Raw genomic sequence first — 19,109 nt, 5'->3', positions numbered from 1 at the left:
ATTGGCAGTGTGGGTCACATTAATGTGCATAGTACAGTAGCCAAGACGTCAGGGTTTTTATGTTTCTACTGCCTATTTTAAGAAGGTGCCCTCTGTATCTTCTTTTATTTTGAACACCAGTTCTTTCTCTCTACCATAGACAGGGTATTTGCTAGGACCCTTCACAATAATGTATACCTGTATACATTAATGTATACATCACCAATAATGTATGCACAAAAAACATAGATGTTCTGCTGCAACAGGTTTTTATATTAAGCATTCTTCCCCTTTCCCGCCTCCTTATTAATAAGGGTTATATCACGTCAAGAGAAACAAAATGGGTAGGTTCATGAAATGGACTGAAAAGTGCTTGATTCATGGAAGTGCTGAAGGCTTTATTGATTCTTTTTAAAAAGAGAAATCAATATAATTCATGTCAAATGTGAAATTGTACACTAAACTGATCTTATCTCTTATCTGATTTGCTGACTTGACCATGTATCAAGGGGACTAATGAAACTGAAAGCCTCTTATTATCAGAATATATTAATATCAGCAACAAAGACTTATTGACAATTACGGGCAGCCTCTTGACAATTCATGACTTTATTAGATAAATGTCAGTTTTCCAACATCACCTGTGATCAGAATTTGGGACCATTTATTGGAAACATTTTCTCCATTAAAGATAACGGGGCTGACCTTTACCTATGGTTAAGTAAGAGTTGGTGTCTGAGCTAGGGATGTGCATGGAACCAGCAGGGGCTGGTCTGAAGGTGGGGAAAAACATTTAAAGACAGAGGAGGGTGTTCTTACCCCTCCCACCGCTTTTCTCCTACTGGTGCTACATTTGAAAAGGGTTAGGTGGGGCAGCAGAGTACCTCCCTCCCACTCCATCCCATCATTGGACCGGAAGTGACAGGAAGTCCCCCATGTGCACGCATATCGTGCATGTGCCCAACGATAAAAGGGCCTCTGAACAAGTTCGTGCACATCGCTACCCTGAGCTCATTTGCACCTCCTCTGTCGAACTGCCATGACAGGAACAATTAGTGCCTAATTAGACAGACTTGCTGGAAGACTTCACTTTTCATGTTCACTCAGTTTCAGAATGAGAATGGTTTGCATGTATAGGCAAAATTTGGATGTCAAGAAATAATGTTCCAGGACTAAACACTTGTCTTGAACAGTAGCTTAGGGTCAGTTATCTTATGGCACAATCTCATCAACTAGGGTAGTTTAGTGCAGGGATTTTTAACTCTTTAACGGTTAAAGCAGCACAAGTGCTTAGCAACCCTGTAGGCGGAGGAAACAGCCCAGTACATAGTTCAAACAAAGAGTAACTTCCATTTTTATCTGGGAATTTCTGGTTTTTGGCACCATCCATCCTGTCGCTTCAGGGTACCGCAGTCTCCCGCCAGTCAGAGTATAGCTTTGGCCTGGTTGCCTCAGATTAATGATTAGAGGCCTGGCCCCGAGTCTTTTCTTTGGCCTTTGTTACTTTATAGAGGCCCCAGAATCAACAACATCACCTCAAACCTCTGAGTCACAGAGCTGTTGCCAGTTCAAGCTCACTTCTGTTTCTGGCCCCTCACCTTTAGCAGTCTGGCTCATAAATAGCTCCTGACAGGTGGTGCAGTTATTGCAAGATCTAGGAAGGCCCCGTGATTTTGCTCAGAAGTTTAGCAAAACTTCTGTGAGATCTCACGGGTCCTCTCCAAAGTCTCGCAGGACGACTCCAACCGGCCGTGTTTCACCTGAGAGTGCCCTGCAGGGCCAGGCATCGTCAGGTTGGGCAGGATAGCCCATGGGATAGGGGATTGCCTGTGTTGCTATTGGACTCTGCCACAGGAGAGGAGCCACCCAATCCTCATGGCCTTGAGCCTGAAGTTGTTTGGTTCCCTCACAATATCACTTACCTGCGTGCTGATAATTCTTTTATACTTTGAACCAATGAACAGATTATTATGCAGACATTTAATAAAGAAAAGCCCACGTGTTTTAATATGGTTGCAACATGGTATCAATTCAATGGCAAATATATTGAGTCTGATCATTTTTATCCACCCAGCTTGCAAAAAGGAGCTTAGAATTTTCAAGGAAAGTCACACAAGTCTTTATTAGAGAAGTAAAATTTCTCAGGGGGTTAGTGTACATGCCTAAATCAAACAAATAATTCCAAGTTCATTCAGTACAATTGTTATTAAGGTAAATGATTAGAATGAATTTCTCCATGTAATTAGATCAAACTTTTTGTGATTATGACATCAGGTTTTGGACTGTACTTATACTATGCAAGGTGTTTGTTGCTGCACAACTTGTGACCAACCAACTTAAACCCAACCCACCAGCTATGTATTGTGGCCTGTCCGGAGCTTTTAAAAAAATATCTGACCCACCCACGTTTTATTTAATTAATTTAATTTATTTTATTTTATTTGCAGGCACAGTCCACCTTCGTATTTCAGAATCCTCTCCAGTTGGTACTGCAATTGGAAGTGTAAAAGCCAATGATGCAGACATTGGGAGAAATGCAGAACTTGAATATCGAATTATTGATGGTGATGGAATGGATGCATTTGACATTGTTAGTCAGAAGGGCACACAGGAAGGCATAATCACAGTGCGAAAGGTATCTACTATTACTCTTAATCATTATTTGCTTAAGAAGAATCATATGTTTTGTAGAAGTGATGGCATTAAAAGTTCAGTGCTTGCCAAAAAATACCAAGCAGTTCTATTTTAGATCCCACAATTCTTTCCTTTGCATAGAAAAAGAAGAATTGGCATCAAAATGACTAATAGGTAGCCACAGGGAGGCAATGATATATAAATAGCAACAGCCTTTTTTTTCCTTCTCATTTCTAGTTAAACGCAAGGGCAGGGATGAGGAAGGAATTTGCTTTTTAAAGCTTATTTTCGTATTTGCATCACAACAATGTTTGGGGAAGGTCAATGTATCTTCTTTTGGGTTCATTTGTTGAAAAGCACATTCTCTGGCAAATGTATTCCTTACATCTCTGGGGGAATCTCTCCATCTGCATGGTACTGTTTGATTTCAACAGGTTTGTATATTTACCTTAAGTTTAGGAAAATTTATAAAAACATATTTTAAGTCTGTAGAATGTTCATTAGCTGTTGACTTTGAGGACTGGTATAGTTGAGGACTGTGCAGTTTGGAGTAGTCAGTTGTTTTTATTTGGGGGGCAGTGATATTGGCAATGTAGACATTTCCCCTAAAACATTTTATGAATCTCCCCCTTTTAAAAACACTCTTTGATGTCACCACTACTCCGGCTGTTGCTGTTGCTGAAGTATCATTGCTTCCTCTGCTGCTGCTCCTTCTTTCCTGAATTAATCACATGGATTATTCCCCGAATCAAGGATGTAAATCAGTCATATTTGGCTACATGCTAGTAATGTTATCAATGCAAATAAGGGAAGCTGACAGTGAAGACAATTTACATGTTTAAGCAAACATGTGAGTGCCATTTTGGCATGGCTAAAAATGTTCAAGAAAATTGGTGAGTTCATTTGACCTAGGCCTCGTCTAGTTATTTATTGTGTTTCTTGACCCCATAATTCACTTGTGTATAGATCTCTTGCATAATCTAAATAACTGGTAAATATGTTCTGGTAAGCAAACCTTTGACTCTTTTCACCAATGGGACATTTGACCACAGAGAACAGTATGACATTCTACACAACTCTGTGAAACAAACTTCACTCTGTCACTGCATTCAGAATTAAAGAAGTGGATTCTAATGCAAAATGTTTCACCTTGGTATCACGAGAAGAAGCCTGCTTCTCTTAGAGCTATCACCAACATTTTGCCAAAGCAAAATTTGAAGCAAAATTGGGAGTTCTGCCTCAGGGAAAAAGCTTGAGCAATTTGGAAGGAAGCCAAAAATGTCAATAAAAATTGCACATTTCACAGGAGACCTTTGCACATCCCTGGATTTACACCAAATTTTGCCAAAAGCAACATCTAAATCAACAATGAAAGGTCCTTTTCAGGCAAAACCTTTGAGGAATTTTGAAGGAACCCACTTTCTTGCACATTTGTACTTATGAAAAATTGCTAACAGTTGTCACAATGTTAGGACCATGTTGTGGCTCCAGAACAATACTGGGAGGACAGACTGTTCTATTGCAATATATTATCCTTTGCTGTTCCAAAACCCGAAGATGTGTTTGAGACATAATTACCATGTAAGACATAAAAGCTATCCTTGAGAACAAGGTTAAGATGCAGGAGAGGGGAGGGGAGTCTCAGAATAATGGGACAGGGGAATATTTGTTGCCAATGTAGTGTGACTTCAGAGTAAATAGAAGGTTTTTAAGTGCCAAGATGGTCTGGCATCTTTCATGAGTACTAATTTAAATTTAACTTTAAAGGTTTTAGGGAAATAAATTCAAAGGTGTTCCCAGAATCCATTTTGGGTCCGTTTTTGATATCTCTCTGTTATATTGTGCATGCTAATGAAGCTCTGCTCCAGTGTCAGACAAGCGCACTTTCCCTTAGCCTGTTCTTTCCCTGGAAATCATTAATTAGCTAGCACTTTTCATCTGCAAGTCACAGAGAAATCGGGGAATGCAATCTCTTGTCTATACAAAAAGTGTATTCTAATTATAACCCCAAACTTTTCCTCTTTTCATTTTAAAAAGGAATTGCTGACAAAATGTCAAATATATTTTGCAAAATTTTCTCTGATGTTGGATTCATGAAATTCAATGTAAATGAACTGGATTAAGCACAGATATTTGACACTAGAGTTTAAATTCTCATTCTCTCTCTTTCTTTTAAAAAAGCAATTCATATTTTTGTAAACTTAGTCTTGTAGCATAGCTTGGTAGGCCTTAAACCACAAATTCAAGGCGAATGTGTGTGCGAAAGAGAGAAATAAAGGGGACCCAAACTATAACATGGACATAGCTATCACCTGTTTACCAGGAAAGTTTTTAGACTGATTATTTGCTCCTACAATTGATGGACAAAGCACAAGTAGAATAGATGCCAAGTGATCTATTTTTTATTGTTGTTTATCACATTTGCATCTTGTCCTTGCTCCAGTTAGCTCATTTTAATCACCATGCTAGCTCTTTGAAGTAGGTTACATTGCAGCCTTCTTCAGCCACACACCCTGCTTTTCTTGTATTCAAGCCTGGTCTGCAGAAGCAAGTACTGAGCTTACAGAGCAATTTAGAACATTGGGTGCCCACTTTCCACAGCATGGGGAGAAACTCTCAGAGCATTCGCCACTTGTCTGTCTCAGTTTCCTCCACTGAGAGTTCCATTTAGGAGGAGCTGATCAGTGAGGACTAGAAGACTTGTCGAAGAGTACAGATGAAATGGGTGCTAACTTTGATAAAAAGATGTTTAAGAATCTTTAGATTGTTGCTGTGTAAACTGTTTTCAAAGCTCCTTGCAGAAAAGTGTAATTTAGGCTTATTATCTAGGCCCATTTCAAACTGGCTTTTAGGGTGGGCTATGGGGTTGAGATGGCCATTGGCCTTTAGATGACATTGCCAGGGAACTGACAGAGCAAGTGTTACTCTGCTGGTTCTTTTGGATCTCTCTGGATTTTAACACCATTGACGATAGTATCCCTCTGGATTGCCTGAGGAGTAGGGGATAGGAGACATGGTTTTGTATTGGTTCCACTCCTATGACTTAGGTAGATTCTCTTATATTTATAGCACTAGCACTTACATTTATATACCGCTCTATAGCCTGAGCTCTCTAAGCGGTTTACAATGATTTTTAGCATATTGCCCCCAACATTCTGGGTACTCATTTTACCGACCTCGGAAGGATGGAAGGCTGAGTCAACCTTGAACCCCTGGTCAGGATCGAACTTGTAACCTTCTGGTTACAGGGCAGCAGTTTTACCAGTGCTATTGCTATATTTATAGAGAATCTATAGTGGTGATTATAGTGGTGATTATAGTGAATCTTAAAATGGTGATTCTCCTATATTTAGCAGGCAACTGGCCCTATCCATCCCCAGCACAGCATCCCTCCAGTGGCTGTTGTTGGTATCTACCTTAAGTTTAGATTGCGAGCCTTCAAGGACAGGAAATCATCTTATTTATTATTTATTTATTTTTCTATGTAAACTGCTTTGCAAAGATTTATTGAAAAGCAGTATATAAATAGTAGTAGACTGATGGTGGTGCTTGGTGACAGTTGCTCTTCAAAATGGGAGTTACTATATGGAGTCCCTCAAGGCTCCATTCTGTCACCAATGCTTTTTAACAGCTACATGAAACCGCTGGGTGAATAATGACACCAAAATCAATTTCTCCTTGTCTTCAATATCAGGAAATGGCATCAGCCCCTTAAATGCCTACCCACAGGCAGTAATGGGCTGAATGAGGGATAATAAACTGAAGCTGAATCCAAGCAAGATGGAGGCACTCATCATTGGGGGTCATAATCTGCAAGATGAGATAGAACAACCTTTTCTGGACAAGGTTACGCTCCCTCAGAAAGAACAGGTTCATAGCTTGGGAGTGCTCTTGGACCCGGGTCTGATCCTGCTGCCACATCCTGCTGCCTCAGGTTGAGGCTCTGGCCAGGAGTACTTTTTATCAGCTGTGATTGATACAACAACTTGGCATGTTCCTTGAGGAGAATGGCCTGAAAACAGTGATACACCATCTGGTAACATCCAGATTGGACTACTGCAATGCACTCTATGTAGGGCTGCCTTTGTATGTAGTTCAGAAACATCAAAGTTCAAAATGCAGCAGCCAGACTGGTCTCTGGGGTAACCTGGAGACACCATATTATGCCCATTCTTAAACAGTTGCACTGGCTGCCAATATGTTTCCAGGCAAACTACAAAGTACCGGTCATTACCTTTAAAGCTCTGAATGGCTTAGGTCCGGGTTACCTGAGGAAGTGCCTTTCTCTACAGGATCCCCACCACTCATTAAGTTAATCAGGAGGGGTCCATCTTTGGGTGCCACCAGTTCATCTGGTAGTGACCTGGGATTGGGCCTTCTCAGTTGTCACTCCTGGGTTGTGGAATGTACTCCCCATGAATATAAGAGGATTATCTCCCTAAAACCACATTTAAAAGTTACAAATTACAAGTTATAAGTAAAAAGCTAAACATTAAGAACTAAAAAACCCTAGCAGATATAAGCAACTGATAAAACATTTAAAAGCCTCTCTAAAAAGATTTGTCTATAATTGTGATATTAAAAATACTGAGGGGGGAAGCATAGCGAAGCTCTTCCAGGAGGATGTTTCAAAGCTGAGGGGCCACAAATGAAAAGGTCCTGTCTCTAGTCCCCACCAAACAGATTTCCATTAGTTGCGGGGCCATGATCAGGGCCTGAGATGCTGAACGGAGGACCCTGGCAGGTACCCCGGTCCCAAGCCATGTAGGGCTTTAAAATCAAGACCAACACCTTGAATCTAGCCTGGAAGTGAACTGGTAGCCACTGAAGCTGCCACAGGATGGTGTGTGTGTGTGTGTGTGTGTGTGTGTGTGTGTGTGTGTGTATACACACTTCTACTATGAGTATTTATTTACTGCTTTTCAGCAAAGGTTCTGAAAAGGTGTTTACATAGAAAAAGAATGAATGAATGAATGAATGAATAAATAAATAAATAAATAAATAAATAAATAAGATGGTTCCCTGTTCTAAAAGGGCTTACAAACTAAAAAGAAACTTGAGGAAGATGCCAGCAACTGGAGGGATGCTCTGCTGGGGTTGAAGAGGGCCAATCTTTAACCTTTTTATAAAAAAACACTTTAAAGGTGCCTCTTTATTCAGTTAGTGATAATATTGAGGTTCTACACATAATAATGAGGATCAGCATGTGGACCCTAACTGGGCTCGGTGGGGAGAGTGAGCTTAGCCCTCTCTCCCCACACACTAGCAGAGAGCCATCCCTGAGTGGCCAGATCGGCCACCCACATTACTACGTTCTCCATAACGGAGCCGGTAGGGATGGTGGGGATTGGGGGCCGCCAGGTCCCTGGAAATCCCAGGATGCCCCGTGTGAGTGCTTAGGGCATTCTCAGGAGACCCCCAAGGCCAGGAGGCTTGTTGGAGCCTCCCAGTCGGGGGTCTCCTCAGGAGTTGCTGTGGAGCCATGTCATGGTGTCTCATGGTCAGAAAAACCAGGTTAACGGAGTGCTCGCTCCTTTAACCTGGTTTAAGGACAGGGGTATTTTTGAAGGTTTGCTGCCGGAAGACACACACTTCCTTTTACAGCACACAACCCCGCAGAACCCGGTTCCACACGGCCGTGAGAATAGCCTCAATGTTTGCCAATGTAAATTGGCTCCTATTATTGTGGTGCATCTTTCCTCACAATGTTGATGGGATACTATAATGGGGCAAGCCGGCAGCACATCACCTAAGCAACTGTGTAGTATCAAAACACTCTGATCTCCACTGGCTAATGGAACATGGAGGAAGAGGAGATGTCAGCTGATACAGCAACACTGGCAGCAAAGCAGACACCAGTGGCAGTCGTACCCTCCAAATAGTAGGCAGCTGCTGCCCTAGATCAGCAGCCTGCTCCAGTGGTATACATTCCCCATTCTTGTAGATGTGAAAGTGAAGCCAGAAGGCAGTATGTTACAGTCTTGGTCCATGGTAGAATCAGGAATCATTAGAATCAGGAGGATGAGACTTGGTGGTTCAAAGATAGTTGAGTATCTCCATCTTCATTTCAATCCCCATCCAACTCCTGTTGAAATTGGGTTGTGCTAAAGCTGAATTGAGACCCAACATTCTATGCACTACATCACAAGTTGTATTGCTTCAACCATATCATTTCCATATTCTGTTCAGTGCCTGACACACTGTTGGCATTAAGTAAATGGCAAATGCTGCCAACCATGCCATTTTAATTTTTATAATATGGCATTCTGACAGTGAACACAATTTGTGCCATTGTATTATTAACTGTATTTTATCACTGTCTTTTGTTATAGCCACTGGACTATGAGAACCGAAGGCAATATACGTTAAAAATTGAGGCAGAGAATCTATATGTTGATCCACGGTTTTATTATCTTGGGCCTTTTAAAGATACAACAATCGTGAAAATATCTGTAGAAGATGTTGATGAGCCACCTGCCTTCAGCAGATCCTCATACCTTTTTGAGATACATGAAGATATTGAAGTGGGCACAATAATAGGAACAGTGATGGCTCGAGATCCAGATTCGGCTGCTAGCCCTATCAGGTAAAAGTCAGAATATAAAACCTTGCTTGATAACATAATCATCCTTCTGCTTGATTATTTCTGGTAAAACATTTGATCTGCCTTGAAATGGGCTTCTCTTGAAGTGGGCTGAAAGGTATATATGAGATGGTAAGAAAGAAAAGGAATAACAATGTTTACTTTGAGCTAGGACTAACCAGATTTTTATCCGAAAACATGTTTTCAGGGTAAAGCTAAGATCCTGAAAGAGATGAAATCATGCTATAGAAGAGAGTTGCTTTGATTTAGAGCATGTTTTGCTGTTAGGTCAGAGTGCTAAACCTCAAGGCAACTTGAGCTGTTGCCCCTCATTTTTTGGTAATTATTTTTTGGGATAATTAAATGTTGATCTCTGTGCATAGGCTGATATTCACAGGTGAAAAAGATCTAAAGTTGCAGACTCTTCACAATGGAGCATGTGTAGAGACACAGTGTCAGTTATTCAGACTTACTGGTAGAGCATAAATAAATGTTCAAAAATAAATGAAATTTGCCAAATTTCAAATTTTGAATGCAAATTTTGTCTTGGATTTAAAAGTGCTTTTCTGCTAGCATAAAGCCTCTTCCACTCATAGAAATGTTGTTTTCCTCTCAGCAGGAGAATGATGCATGAAAAAAGTTAAGTAAAATCCAGTGATCTTCCGTATATGAATCTGTTTTCACAATGTCACACATCATTTCCTCTGGATTCTGTATCTTTGATTGTAGTTTAAATCCTTTACAGCATGGGCAAAGAGCACCAGTGCCCAGAGTACCACAGTTCCATGTTGTAAAAGAAGCCTGTTTAGAGCACAAGGAGGGTCTCCTTACAAAGTAAGCCATGATTATTAAGTTGCTGCAGTTCCCCATTGGACAGTGTTTGCAGTAGTTGCTTGTGAACCTGGCCACTTTTATTCTTTAACCCAGAGTGCAAAACAGGTCCTAATGGCTGGAGTGCAATATGCTCATTTTGCAATGTGGAACTGCATGTAGCTCAACCATTAGGGTTTATTGTAAGGAACTGATTGCACTTCAACCAAGCCAGCATTTACATAACAGTTCATGGAAAAGTGTCACCATGTGAACATTTTCTGCTCACACTTCTTTGGATTCACAAGCCTCTGAATTTGGAATATCAATTTTGAATGTAAAGTTCTAGTTCTGTATTTGAAATTCATATGATTTAGGTTGGTTGGCATATTTGATTCATTTGGTTTTAGCAGACATAAAATATGAAAACTCATGGCTATCAGCTATCATCAAAAACAAAATGCATGTATTTACTGCATGCCAACTATCAAATCCAATGCTTAAAACTAGGCCGGTGCATGGACACAGAAATCAGAATTGGGTCCAACCCAATCTAATCCAACCCCGAAAACATCGGTTCAGGGTCCTTCGGACCCTTCTTAATTCGGGGTCAGGATTGAGGTCATAGTTGGACAAACCTTAAACTATTTTTTCAAAGTAATCATGGATATACTCACTGTGAACCTGGAAGAAAAGTTAGTTCCACCAGAGAATCACAGAGGAAGTGAGGTAACATCAGAGACTCTAAAGGGAAGTTACTCCACACCAGAGAATCACAGGAGAAACCCGGAAATCTGATACTTGTGAGTGAATGAGCTAAAAAACCTTGAAAAAAACTTTAAAAAATAATAATTCATGCACGGGCAGGCAGACAGGCAGGCAGAAGATAGAGGGCAGAAAATGGTTCCCCACTTCCTCCAGCTGTGATCACTAAAAAAAACCCTCCAGATTCCTGCCACCATTAGGAACTTTGGAAAGCTCCAATTTTGGAGGGAAGCGGTTGGAGAAATCCAGGGTTAGAGAAGTCTGATACAAACTGGGCTGGCCAAGTTTGAGTTCAAACTCTCTCTGAAACCCTCCAATTTTGGTAAAATATGACCATATCCAATTTTACCAATCTGACTTTGCACAAATCTACTCAATATGTATGTCACCCATCACAGACTGACAAATATCAACAGCCATATTATTTGTCAAGCCTCAAACTAAAATATATAATATAATCAATTGTCAAATATTAGAACTGAATATTTAGGGAATATTTGACCATTAAGAGAATGTTCAGTGAATATATTCAATATTGTTCCAGCTTCTCAGCTTTTGTATGTCTTCAGAGGTTTTCTTATCCTCATTAGCTGTCTATATCATATTTACACAACCCAGTAGTAATTAGTTTTGAACATGGCTGCTTTATTAATTTCAGTGTCACTTGACAGTTATGTAAGCCAACTGAGCTAAAAATGAAGGCTAGTTGGCTCTGCCAAGATTTGAGATTTGTAATGGCATAAGCTCATCTCTCATCATGTTCTATTGTTTGCATTAAATGACAGACTGAAGATAATTGTCCTGTTAGTGTATGTTAAGGCAATTTGGATCTTCCACAGAATAACAAAAGGTAATTCAGTGACAGTTAATGAAATATGTGAATTAATGCCGGAGAATTCAGACAAAATTGTCCTATATAAATATTTGCACATGGGTATGTTACCTTAGAAGTCTTTTAGAAAGAATAATAAAAATGATCACTCCTATTCAGCTAACCAAAGTTTGTGTTGAGTCCATGTCCAATCAGAGGTACTGGTTATCCAAGGAGCTATTTACATAAAAGAAAAAGCTGAATTGTAAACACATGGGTGCCAGCAAGGCCGCAACATTCCCTGCAAGGATGGGTATATTGAAGATTAGCTTGCCAAAAAAAGAAGTCGACAACATCTGTACTAACCATGCAGCCACATGCCAGGAAGAAGCATCCCTTCAGTAAACTGCTCCCTTAGCTCTGTGTACATTGTGTGGGGATGGGGCATGATTTTTGCAGATATCCTGAGCCCCCTGAAAATACGTGCCTGTTGGTCATACAGCCCTCAGGGACATTGCCCCCACACCACAGCTGCAAGAAAGACACAAACACATTCAAATGGGGTATGAGGGCAACAACTATATTAAATTATCAAATCAGAGAACTGTATGTGGAATAAACGCCACCCCCAACGTTGCGGGCCTAACCAAGGCTGGGTTCAGACATGAAAGTCCTTCCTCATGCCTTGAATGAGTGACACACTCAAGGATAGAGGCATTGCAGACCTGCTTCATCTCCATCACTGCCAACCCCGAAGGGTCAGGGCAACTACAGCCTTTAAGGTTTGTGAAGCTCTGAAGCAGGTGTCATGGTGAATAGAAGCCCCCGAGTCACTAAGCCTCTAAGGACCAACTGAATCCACCTTTTTGAACTGCCCAAGGGTGTTCACCGATCTCAAACCCTTCTCCGACTCCATCCAGCCCACACTGTACCTGCCACAGAGGGAGGTCAGCCTAGCTTGGCCTTCCTTGCCCACCACCCTCCAAAATGTCAACAAGCCCCTGCCACAGGTTAACCAAATATAAATTATACGCCTTTGTGGACAAATGAATCCCATTGGCCAGAGAGAGATGTGGCAATGAATACATGATCTCCAGTTGCAGGATAAATGGGCCCCCTTTGGCGACCACACACCTACCCATGACGGTATTAACTCCCCCCCCCGGCCCTCTCAGCCCCATGCAAATCCTGCACCCCACTCAAAACCATATTCTGCAGCCAATCAGCCCAAATTATAATCACCCAAGGATCCAGCAATGAATGGTGGCAAAATCGAACATGGCTTGTTGAATCAAGGAGAGCCCAGTTTGCTTACCTAAATCATATTTGCTAAAGTGCACAGTCAAAATCTTTGGAGGGGACACTAACTACTAAATACTCTCACAACACTGGAAGCAACTGGCTCCACAGCATACCCCATCTGCCAATCCAGTACACACTGGCACCCTCCCCCAAACTGAGTAGGATACCCATCTGCAAGGTGCTGGTTCATTTGTAGGCTCAGAAAACAATGAAGTGACTGCAGATCAGCATGGGCACACGAGCCGCTGCTCTGCCAGCACCTGCCAGAAAGAACAGAAAGAGTTGAACACCCAGCAACAGGCTGGCAGCAATGGAACAACACTTACCGCACATAACACAGAAACACTTTGAACTTCCAATGTCCTATCCGCTTAATTTCAGCATCCTCAATGCCCATCTGGCAGGCGGTGGTCATGGCCCCAATGCAGAAGGAATGCAAGCTAAGGAGGTGAGCAAGTTCCCCCAGTTGAATGAACACTTTGCACAGTACAGCCCACAGCTGATATTGCGTCAAAGGTGTGCCATCTGCATGCACAAATAAGCACCCTTCATTGTTGGGGTGCAGTGTCATGTAGTGCCGTAAAGCCTGAACTAGGTAAAAGGTGCCATTCCCTGCTGCAGCAAGCGCAATTGTTTGGCCCCTACTATTCTGGTAGGTCTTTGACCTGCGAGCAACTGTAGGCCAGACCCCACAAATGAAAGGTCAGCAAATTGTAAGCACCAATCCCTAGGACCCTGGCCACTGCCTGGAAGGACCTCAGCTGGCCTAAAGACCCCCCAAAAGGATACTTTCACCACTGCCTGAAAAAGCCCCACCTCCCATAAGGAATTACAAAGAGATTGCAGCTGCAAGATGATGGCCTTCAAAAGTTCAATGGTAATGGGCCGTCGCTGATCCCAGGCCCAAGGCATCTCCTTAGCCCATCCCTCCAGCATACACCATACTCTGACATCACCAGTGGTATCCTGCAAACCCCTGGCCTGAGATTAAAAGGACAGGGAAGCCAAGAATTCTGCCAAGGTGGAAACCACCTGCCCTGAGGAGTGCAGGCATACTAAGTACTGCATTAGGTGGTAGGAGGATTAGGCCAGGTGTCAAGGAGGCCTTCCTGGAGTCTAAATGTATGGAAAGAGGCTACCTTACTGGAGTAACTAGCCCTGGTACTGGGAGCCAGAGATGCATTAATAGCCCATCAGGCCTCTGTCCATCAAGCCTCCGCAGGGCCTCTGGCATTGTTTCCTGTTCCACATTGGCTTCTGGGGCTAACTGCCTGAACCTGGGTGCCTGGAAATGAGATAGGGCATCAGCTATGTTGTTCTGGAGCCCCAGCACATGATGCACTACAAAAAGGGTGTTACAGTGGAGGACAAAGGTATGCAGCAACCTCATAACCCTGGGCAAACAGGAGGTCTGAGAGTTCACCACCTGAAGTTAACTACCGCCTGGTTGTCAAACTAAAAACGGATGGTGGAGTCATGAAACTCATCTGCCCATAGTTGCACAGCCACGGCAATAGGAAAGAGCTCCAGGAAAGTGAGATATATCATAATTCCTTCCTCCGCCCACTGCAGGGGCCACCAGTCAGAGCACCACCTCCCCCTAAAGTACACCCTGAAACCGAGACCACCAGCTGCACTGCTTTGCACCTGGAGCTCAGCCTCTAGAAGCTGCTCAGTACACCAGAATGACACCCTATTAAAGTGAAGCTCACATTGAAAGCTCAGCATGCATGCCCTCAGTAATTCATACCCTGTGGTGCAGCAGCTTGACCCCTGCAACAGCATCACATGGATGCCTTAAGAAGGCCTTCCCTGGCGCCACTGCCCAGCAGCCGAAATTAAAGTGTCCAATAACTACTTGCAGCTCCCTAAGTGTGGCTTTTCTAGCTGACTCCCCAATAAGCACTCTGAGCACCTGTAGCTTATTTTCCAGAAGGTGACTGAATCCTGCAATGGTGTCCAACTTGATGCCCAGGAAGCACAGCTTTGTGGAACGCCCCTTGGTCTTACCTGTGGTCAGCAGAACACCTAATTCCCTAGTCAGCAGGATGGAATTCTTAAGAAGCTAGCAACATAAATCAGAGGCACTCGGCCCAACAAAAAGAAAACCATCTAGAAAATGTGCAATGTAGACGCAAGCAACTCACTGCCCACTCCAAGAAGGTGCTAAATGCTTCAAAAGCAGCACATGAGACAGAGCATCCCATAGGAAGTACCCTGTCAAAGTAAAACTTACCCTCAAAGGCAAAGCCTAGTGGGTCAAAATCCAGAGGATGTACTAGTGAGAGGCAGAAGGCAGATTCTATGTCACACTTTACAGACAGGGCCCCAGGCCCACAACCCCTCACTATCCTATCTGCTTCGTCAAATGATGTGTATGGCACTGAGCAGAGGTGCTCAGGGATACCATCATTAACAGAGGAACCCTTAGGGGCAGATAGATGGTGAATCAGGCAGAATTCACCTGGAGTCTTCTGGGCACTGCCCCTAGCAGAGAAACACGCAACTGAGGGAGATGTGGTGAGTCAAAGGGGCCCAGTACTCTACCAGCTGCTACCTCCTTAGCTATTTTCCTGTGCACCACCTTCTCCATGCCCACTACAGAGCACAAATTACATGCAACAAATGCTTCCTGCCACGAGGACGATGGAATCTGAAAGCTCTAACTGAAGCCCCTCCACAAATAACCCGCAGCTTGGTGATCCGGGTAATCCGCCAAAAGCTGGGATAGCACTCCTAACCTAATTGGGCTGAGCCCCTTTTCCCAGAGATGAGGAAGAGGGGGCTTACCCCTTCTTTTGGTAGGGTTGGCAATTCTTGGCTATTGCGTTCCAGCCCTTACCCTGGTTACAGGAAGAGCTGGGGTGATTAGTGCTGCAGAAGCCACACACGTGGCGGAACCTGCAGGGTGAACTGGTGCAGCGCCCCCCCCCCCCCGCTATTGAATTCCCAGCATACCATTTGGAGTTGAACCTACTGCTGACATGCACCCAGGACATTGGAGGAACCTGTTGCCCTAGAAAGCAGATGGCTGCTGTCAGTCCTATCCCCATCTAAGGGGCGTGAAGTTGACATGATGAGAAGCCACATCTCATTCAGAGGGGCATCCCACAGGAGGACAGAGTCTAAAGCTGCACATATTCTAAAATTTTCAATGTAATGAGTCCATAAAGTGCCTGCAAAATCCATGACAGCCCAATGAATGGTATCCATATACTTGACCAAAGCTGGGCCCCTAGCCGGCTGTGCCCTGAAAATAACCCCATGTAGATACTGAAGCATGGAAGCCACCAGATACATTCCACCAGCTTACGCTAGAGAGCCTCCTATTCTTTATTGGGATCCTTTTGTTTCACTTCAGGCTCTTGAAATAGCAAAATGAAAATATCTACAGGAAGATATTCACCCTTCAAGATCTTCTCTTTTGTAGCTAGTAGCAAATGGTCTCCCAGTGGTAGGTTCATGGCCCCAGGCAAGTGCTGGGGGGGATGGGACCACCCACATAGGATAGCCATCCTCAACCCCAGTTACTTTTGGCATGTAGCCCAGTTGCATAGCTCTGTGCCACACCTGCTCCACAGCACCCTGTGCAGGTGAAAGCCCCCCCCCCCCGGCATGCCTGGAAAGTCACCTGACCCAGGCCTGCCCCTGCGCAGCCAAGAAAGGGTTGTAGCCCAAACTGCCAAAAGGCAGCATGGACCATGGGTACATGGGCCATGGGCCAACATCCTCCTTAGCAGGATCCCCATCTGCCTCACTTGATGGATTTGGCACTGGTGGCTCCACTGAGGATGGGTCAGGTGGCGCAGGCACAGCAAGTGACGAGCAGGGGGCTTGCTTGGTGAGGGTGCTGTAGGCAGTTGTTGGTCAAGGTCTGCTAGCTCCACCGGGACCTCTGCAGGTTGATCTTTGTCCTTCTCTACAGATGCCTACCTGTCAGATAAATATTTTAATAATCCTGCATGTGCTGCCCCTCTCGTGCACTTCTTGCTCCTGCAGGCACCCTGGGGGACCTGCTCCCTTCCGCGGTGGGACCTTGTTCGCCCACTCCAGTGCCTCCATCCTGTGAATAAGGACATGTATCTAGGTCATGTTGCCCTCATCAATGAGGGAGGGGTCTCATCGGATTCCTAATGGGGCAAACCCCCGCTTCTTCCCTGAGGATTTCTTAGGAGTAATGGCAGTAATTTAGTAACTGTTTACACTTCCAACTGCCTTGTCAACTCTCAGGTCTTGGAGAGCAGCTCCAATTACCAACAGAGTCTGGCCTTGCTCCTCTGCAATGCCAGGTCAGTTCAGAATAAGACCCAAATTGTCCATGATTTGATCATGGATGAGGGAGCTGACCTGGCATGTTTAACTGAGACCTGGTTGGGGGAGGTAAGTAGTCCAATGTGGGCTCAGCTTCTCCCTCCAGGTTACTCTGTTATGGAGCGGGCTAGGTGAAGTGGGCAGCATGTGTGTGGAGTGGCTGTGGTCCATAAGAATACCATCTCCCTTACCAGGGCCCCTGTGAGACAGTTGACTTATATTGAGTGTGTATTTTTGAAGCTGGGAACTAGGGATAGATTGGGGATTGGTTGGTGATGGACCTATTAGAATGGTCCTCCCAAAAAGGCTGCTGGACTCAGCAGGTTGTGAGCAGTTTAATTTCTGTACCTTTTGCTTCAAATCAGTCCTTGGAAATGTTCTGCTGTGACACTTTTAATGGGTTCTTTGTGGACAAAATCTGTATTCGGGCTGACTTGGACTCCACTATTTCTGCAGGGTCTATGAAGGAGGTGTCCAGCAATCCTTCTTGCAGTATTAGGTTGGATCAGTTTCAATCTGTGACTCCTGAGGATGTGGACGAGCTTCTTGGGGTGGTGCGGCCTACCATGTTGTCTGGATCCTTGCCCGACTTGGCTGCTTCTACCTGAGAGGGAGATTGTTGGAGGTGGCCTGGTTAATATAATAAACACATCATTGAGGGAGGGTAGGGTGCCTCCATGTTTGAAAGAGGCAATGGTTAGACCACTTCTTAAGAAGCCTTCCCTGGACCCCTTAGCAATGGTTAATTATAGGCCAATCTCCAATCTCCCTTGGTTGGGCAAGGTGATTGAGAGGGTGGTGGCTGACCAGCTCCAGGTGGTTTTGGAGGAAACTGATTATCTAGACCCATTTCAAACTGACTTTAGAGCTGGCTATTGACTATGGTGTCCTTCTGGATAGCCTGGGGGAGTTGGAAACAGGGGGCACTGCTATCCTTGGGTGGATTCCAAATGGTAGGGCTTGGTGACAATTGCTCCTCAAAACAGGAGCTGTTATATGGAGTCCATTCTGTCACCAATGCTATTTAATATCTACATGAAACCACTGGGCGAGGTCATCAGGAGATTTGGTGCTGGCTGTTATCAGTATGCTGATGACAACCAAATCTACTTCTCCTTTTCATCTGCATCACCAGGAAATGGTGTTCATTCCCTAAATGCCTGCCTACAGGCAGTACTGGGCTGGAGGAGAGATAACAAATTGAAACTGAATCCAAGCAAGACGGAGGTGCTCATAGTAGGACTTCAGAATCTGAGGGACGAGTTAGATCTTCCTGTGCTGGGTGGGGTTACACTCCCCTGGAAGGAGCAGGTACGGGGACCTTGGGGTACTCGTGGACCTAGGCCTCACCCTGGTATCTCAGGTGGAGACTATGGCCAGTAGTGCTTTCTATCAGCTTTGGCTGATTTGACAGCTGCATCCATTCCTTGAAGAAGACGACCTAAAGACAGTGGTGCATCAACTGGTAACCTCCAGGCTTTACTTTTGCAATGAGCTCTGTGTTGCACTGCCTTTGTATGTAGTTCGGAAGTTTCACTTAATTCAAAATGTGGCAGCCAGGTTGGTCTCTGGGGCAACCCGGAGAGACCATATTATGCCTGCTTTGAAGCAGTTGCACTGGCTGCCAATACATTTCCTAGCAAAATACAAAGTGCTGGTTATTACTTTAAAGCCCTGAATGGCTTAGGTCCAGGTTACCTTAGAGAGCACCTTCTTCTGCATGATCCCCACTGCGCTTTAAGGTCATCTGGGGAGGTCTGTCTCCTGTTACCACCAGTACGTCTGGTGGCAACTCAGAGGTGGACCTTCTCTGTAGATGCTCTTGGACTGTGGAATGCACTCCCTGCAGAAATCCATAATCTGAATTCATTATTAGCCTTCAAGAGAGCCCTCAAAATCTATCTGTTTGGCCTG

The 19,109-nt window shown here is 44.0% G+C and overlaps 1 protein-coding gene across 9 annotated transcripts in view; it reads left to right on the top strand.

Annotated features, from left to right (window-relative positions):
• Window positions 1–19,109, top strand: part of LOC128322282 (cadherin-10) — a 250,048-nt gene that overhangs the window by 201,000 nt on the left and 29,939 nt on the right. For all 9 annotated transcript variants that reach the window (XM_053243247.1, XM_053243244.1, XM_053243246.1 and 6 more), the window contains 2 exons: window positions 2,427–2,614; window positions 8,946–9,199. In XM_053243247.1, the coding sequence (XP_053099222.1) occupies window positions 2,427–2,614; window positions 8,946–9,199 (442 nt within the window). The remainder of the gene's footprint in view (window positions 1–2,426; window positions 2,615–8,945; window positions 9,200–19,109) is intronic.

Source organism: Hemicordylus capensis, chromosome 4 (genome assembly GCF_027244095.1).
Source record: "Hemicordylus capensis ecotype Gifberg chromosome 4, rHemCap1.1.pri, whole genome shotgun sequence".
Classification (NCBI taxonomy): domain Eukaryota; kingdom Metazoa; phylum Chordata; class Lepidosauria; order Squamata; family Cordylidae; genus Hemicordylus; species Hemicordylus capensis.
This window is presented reverse-complemented; position numbering and strand designations above follow the sequence as displayed.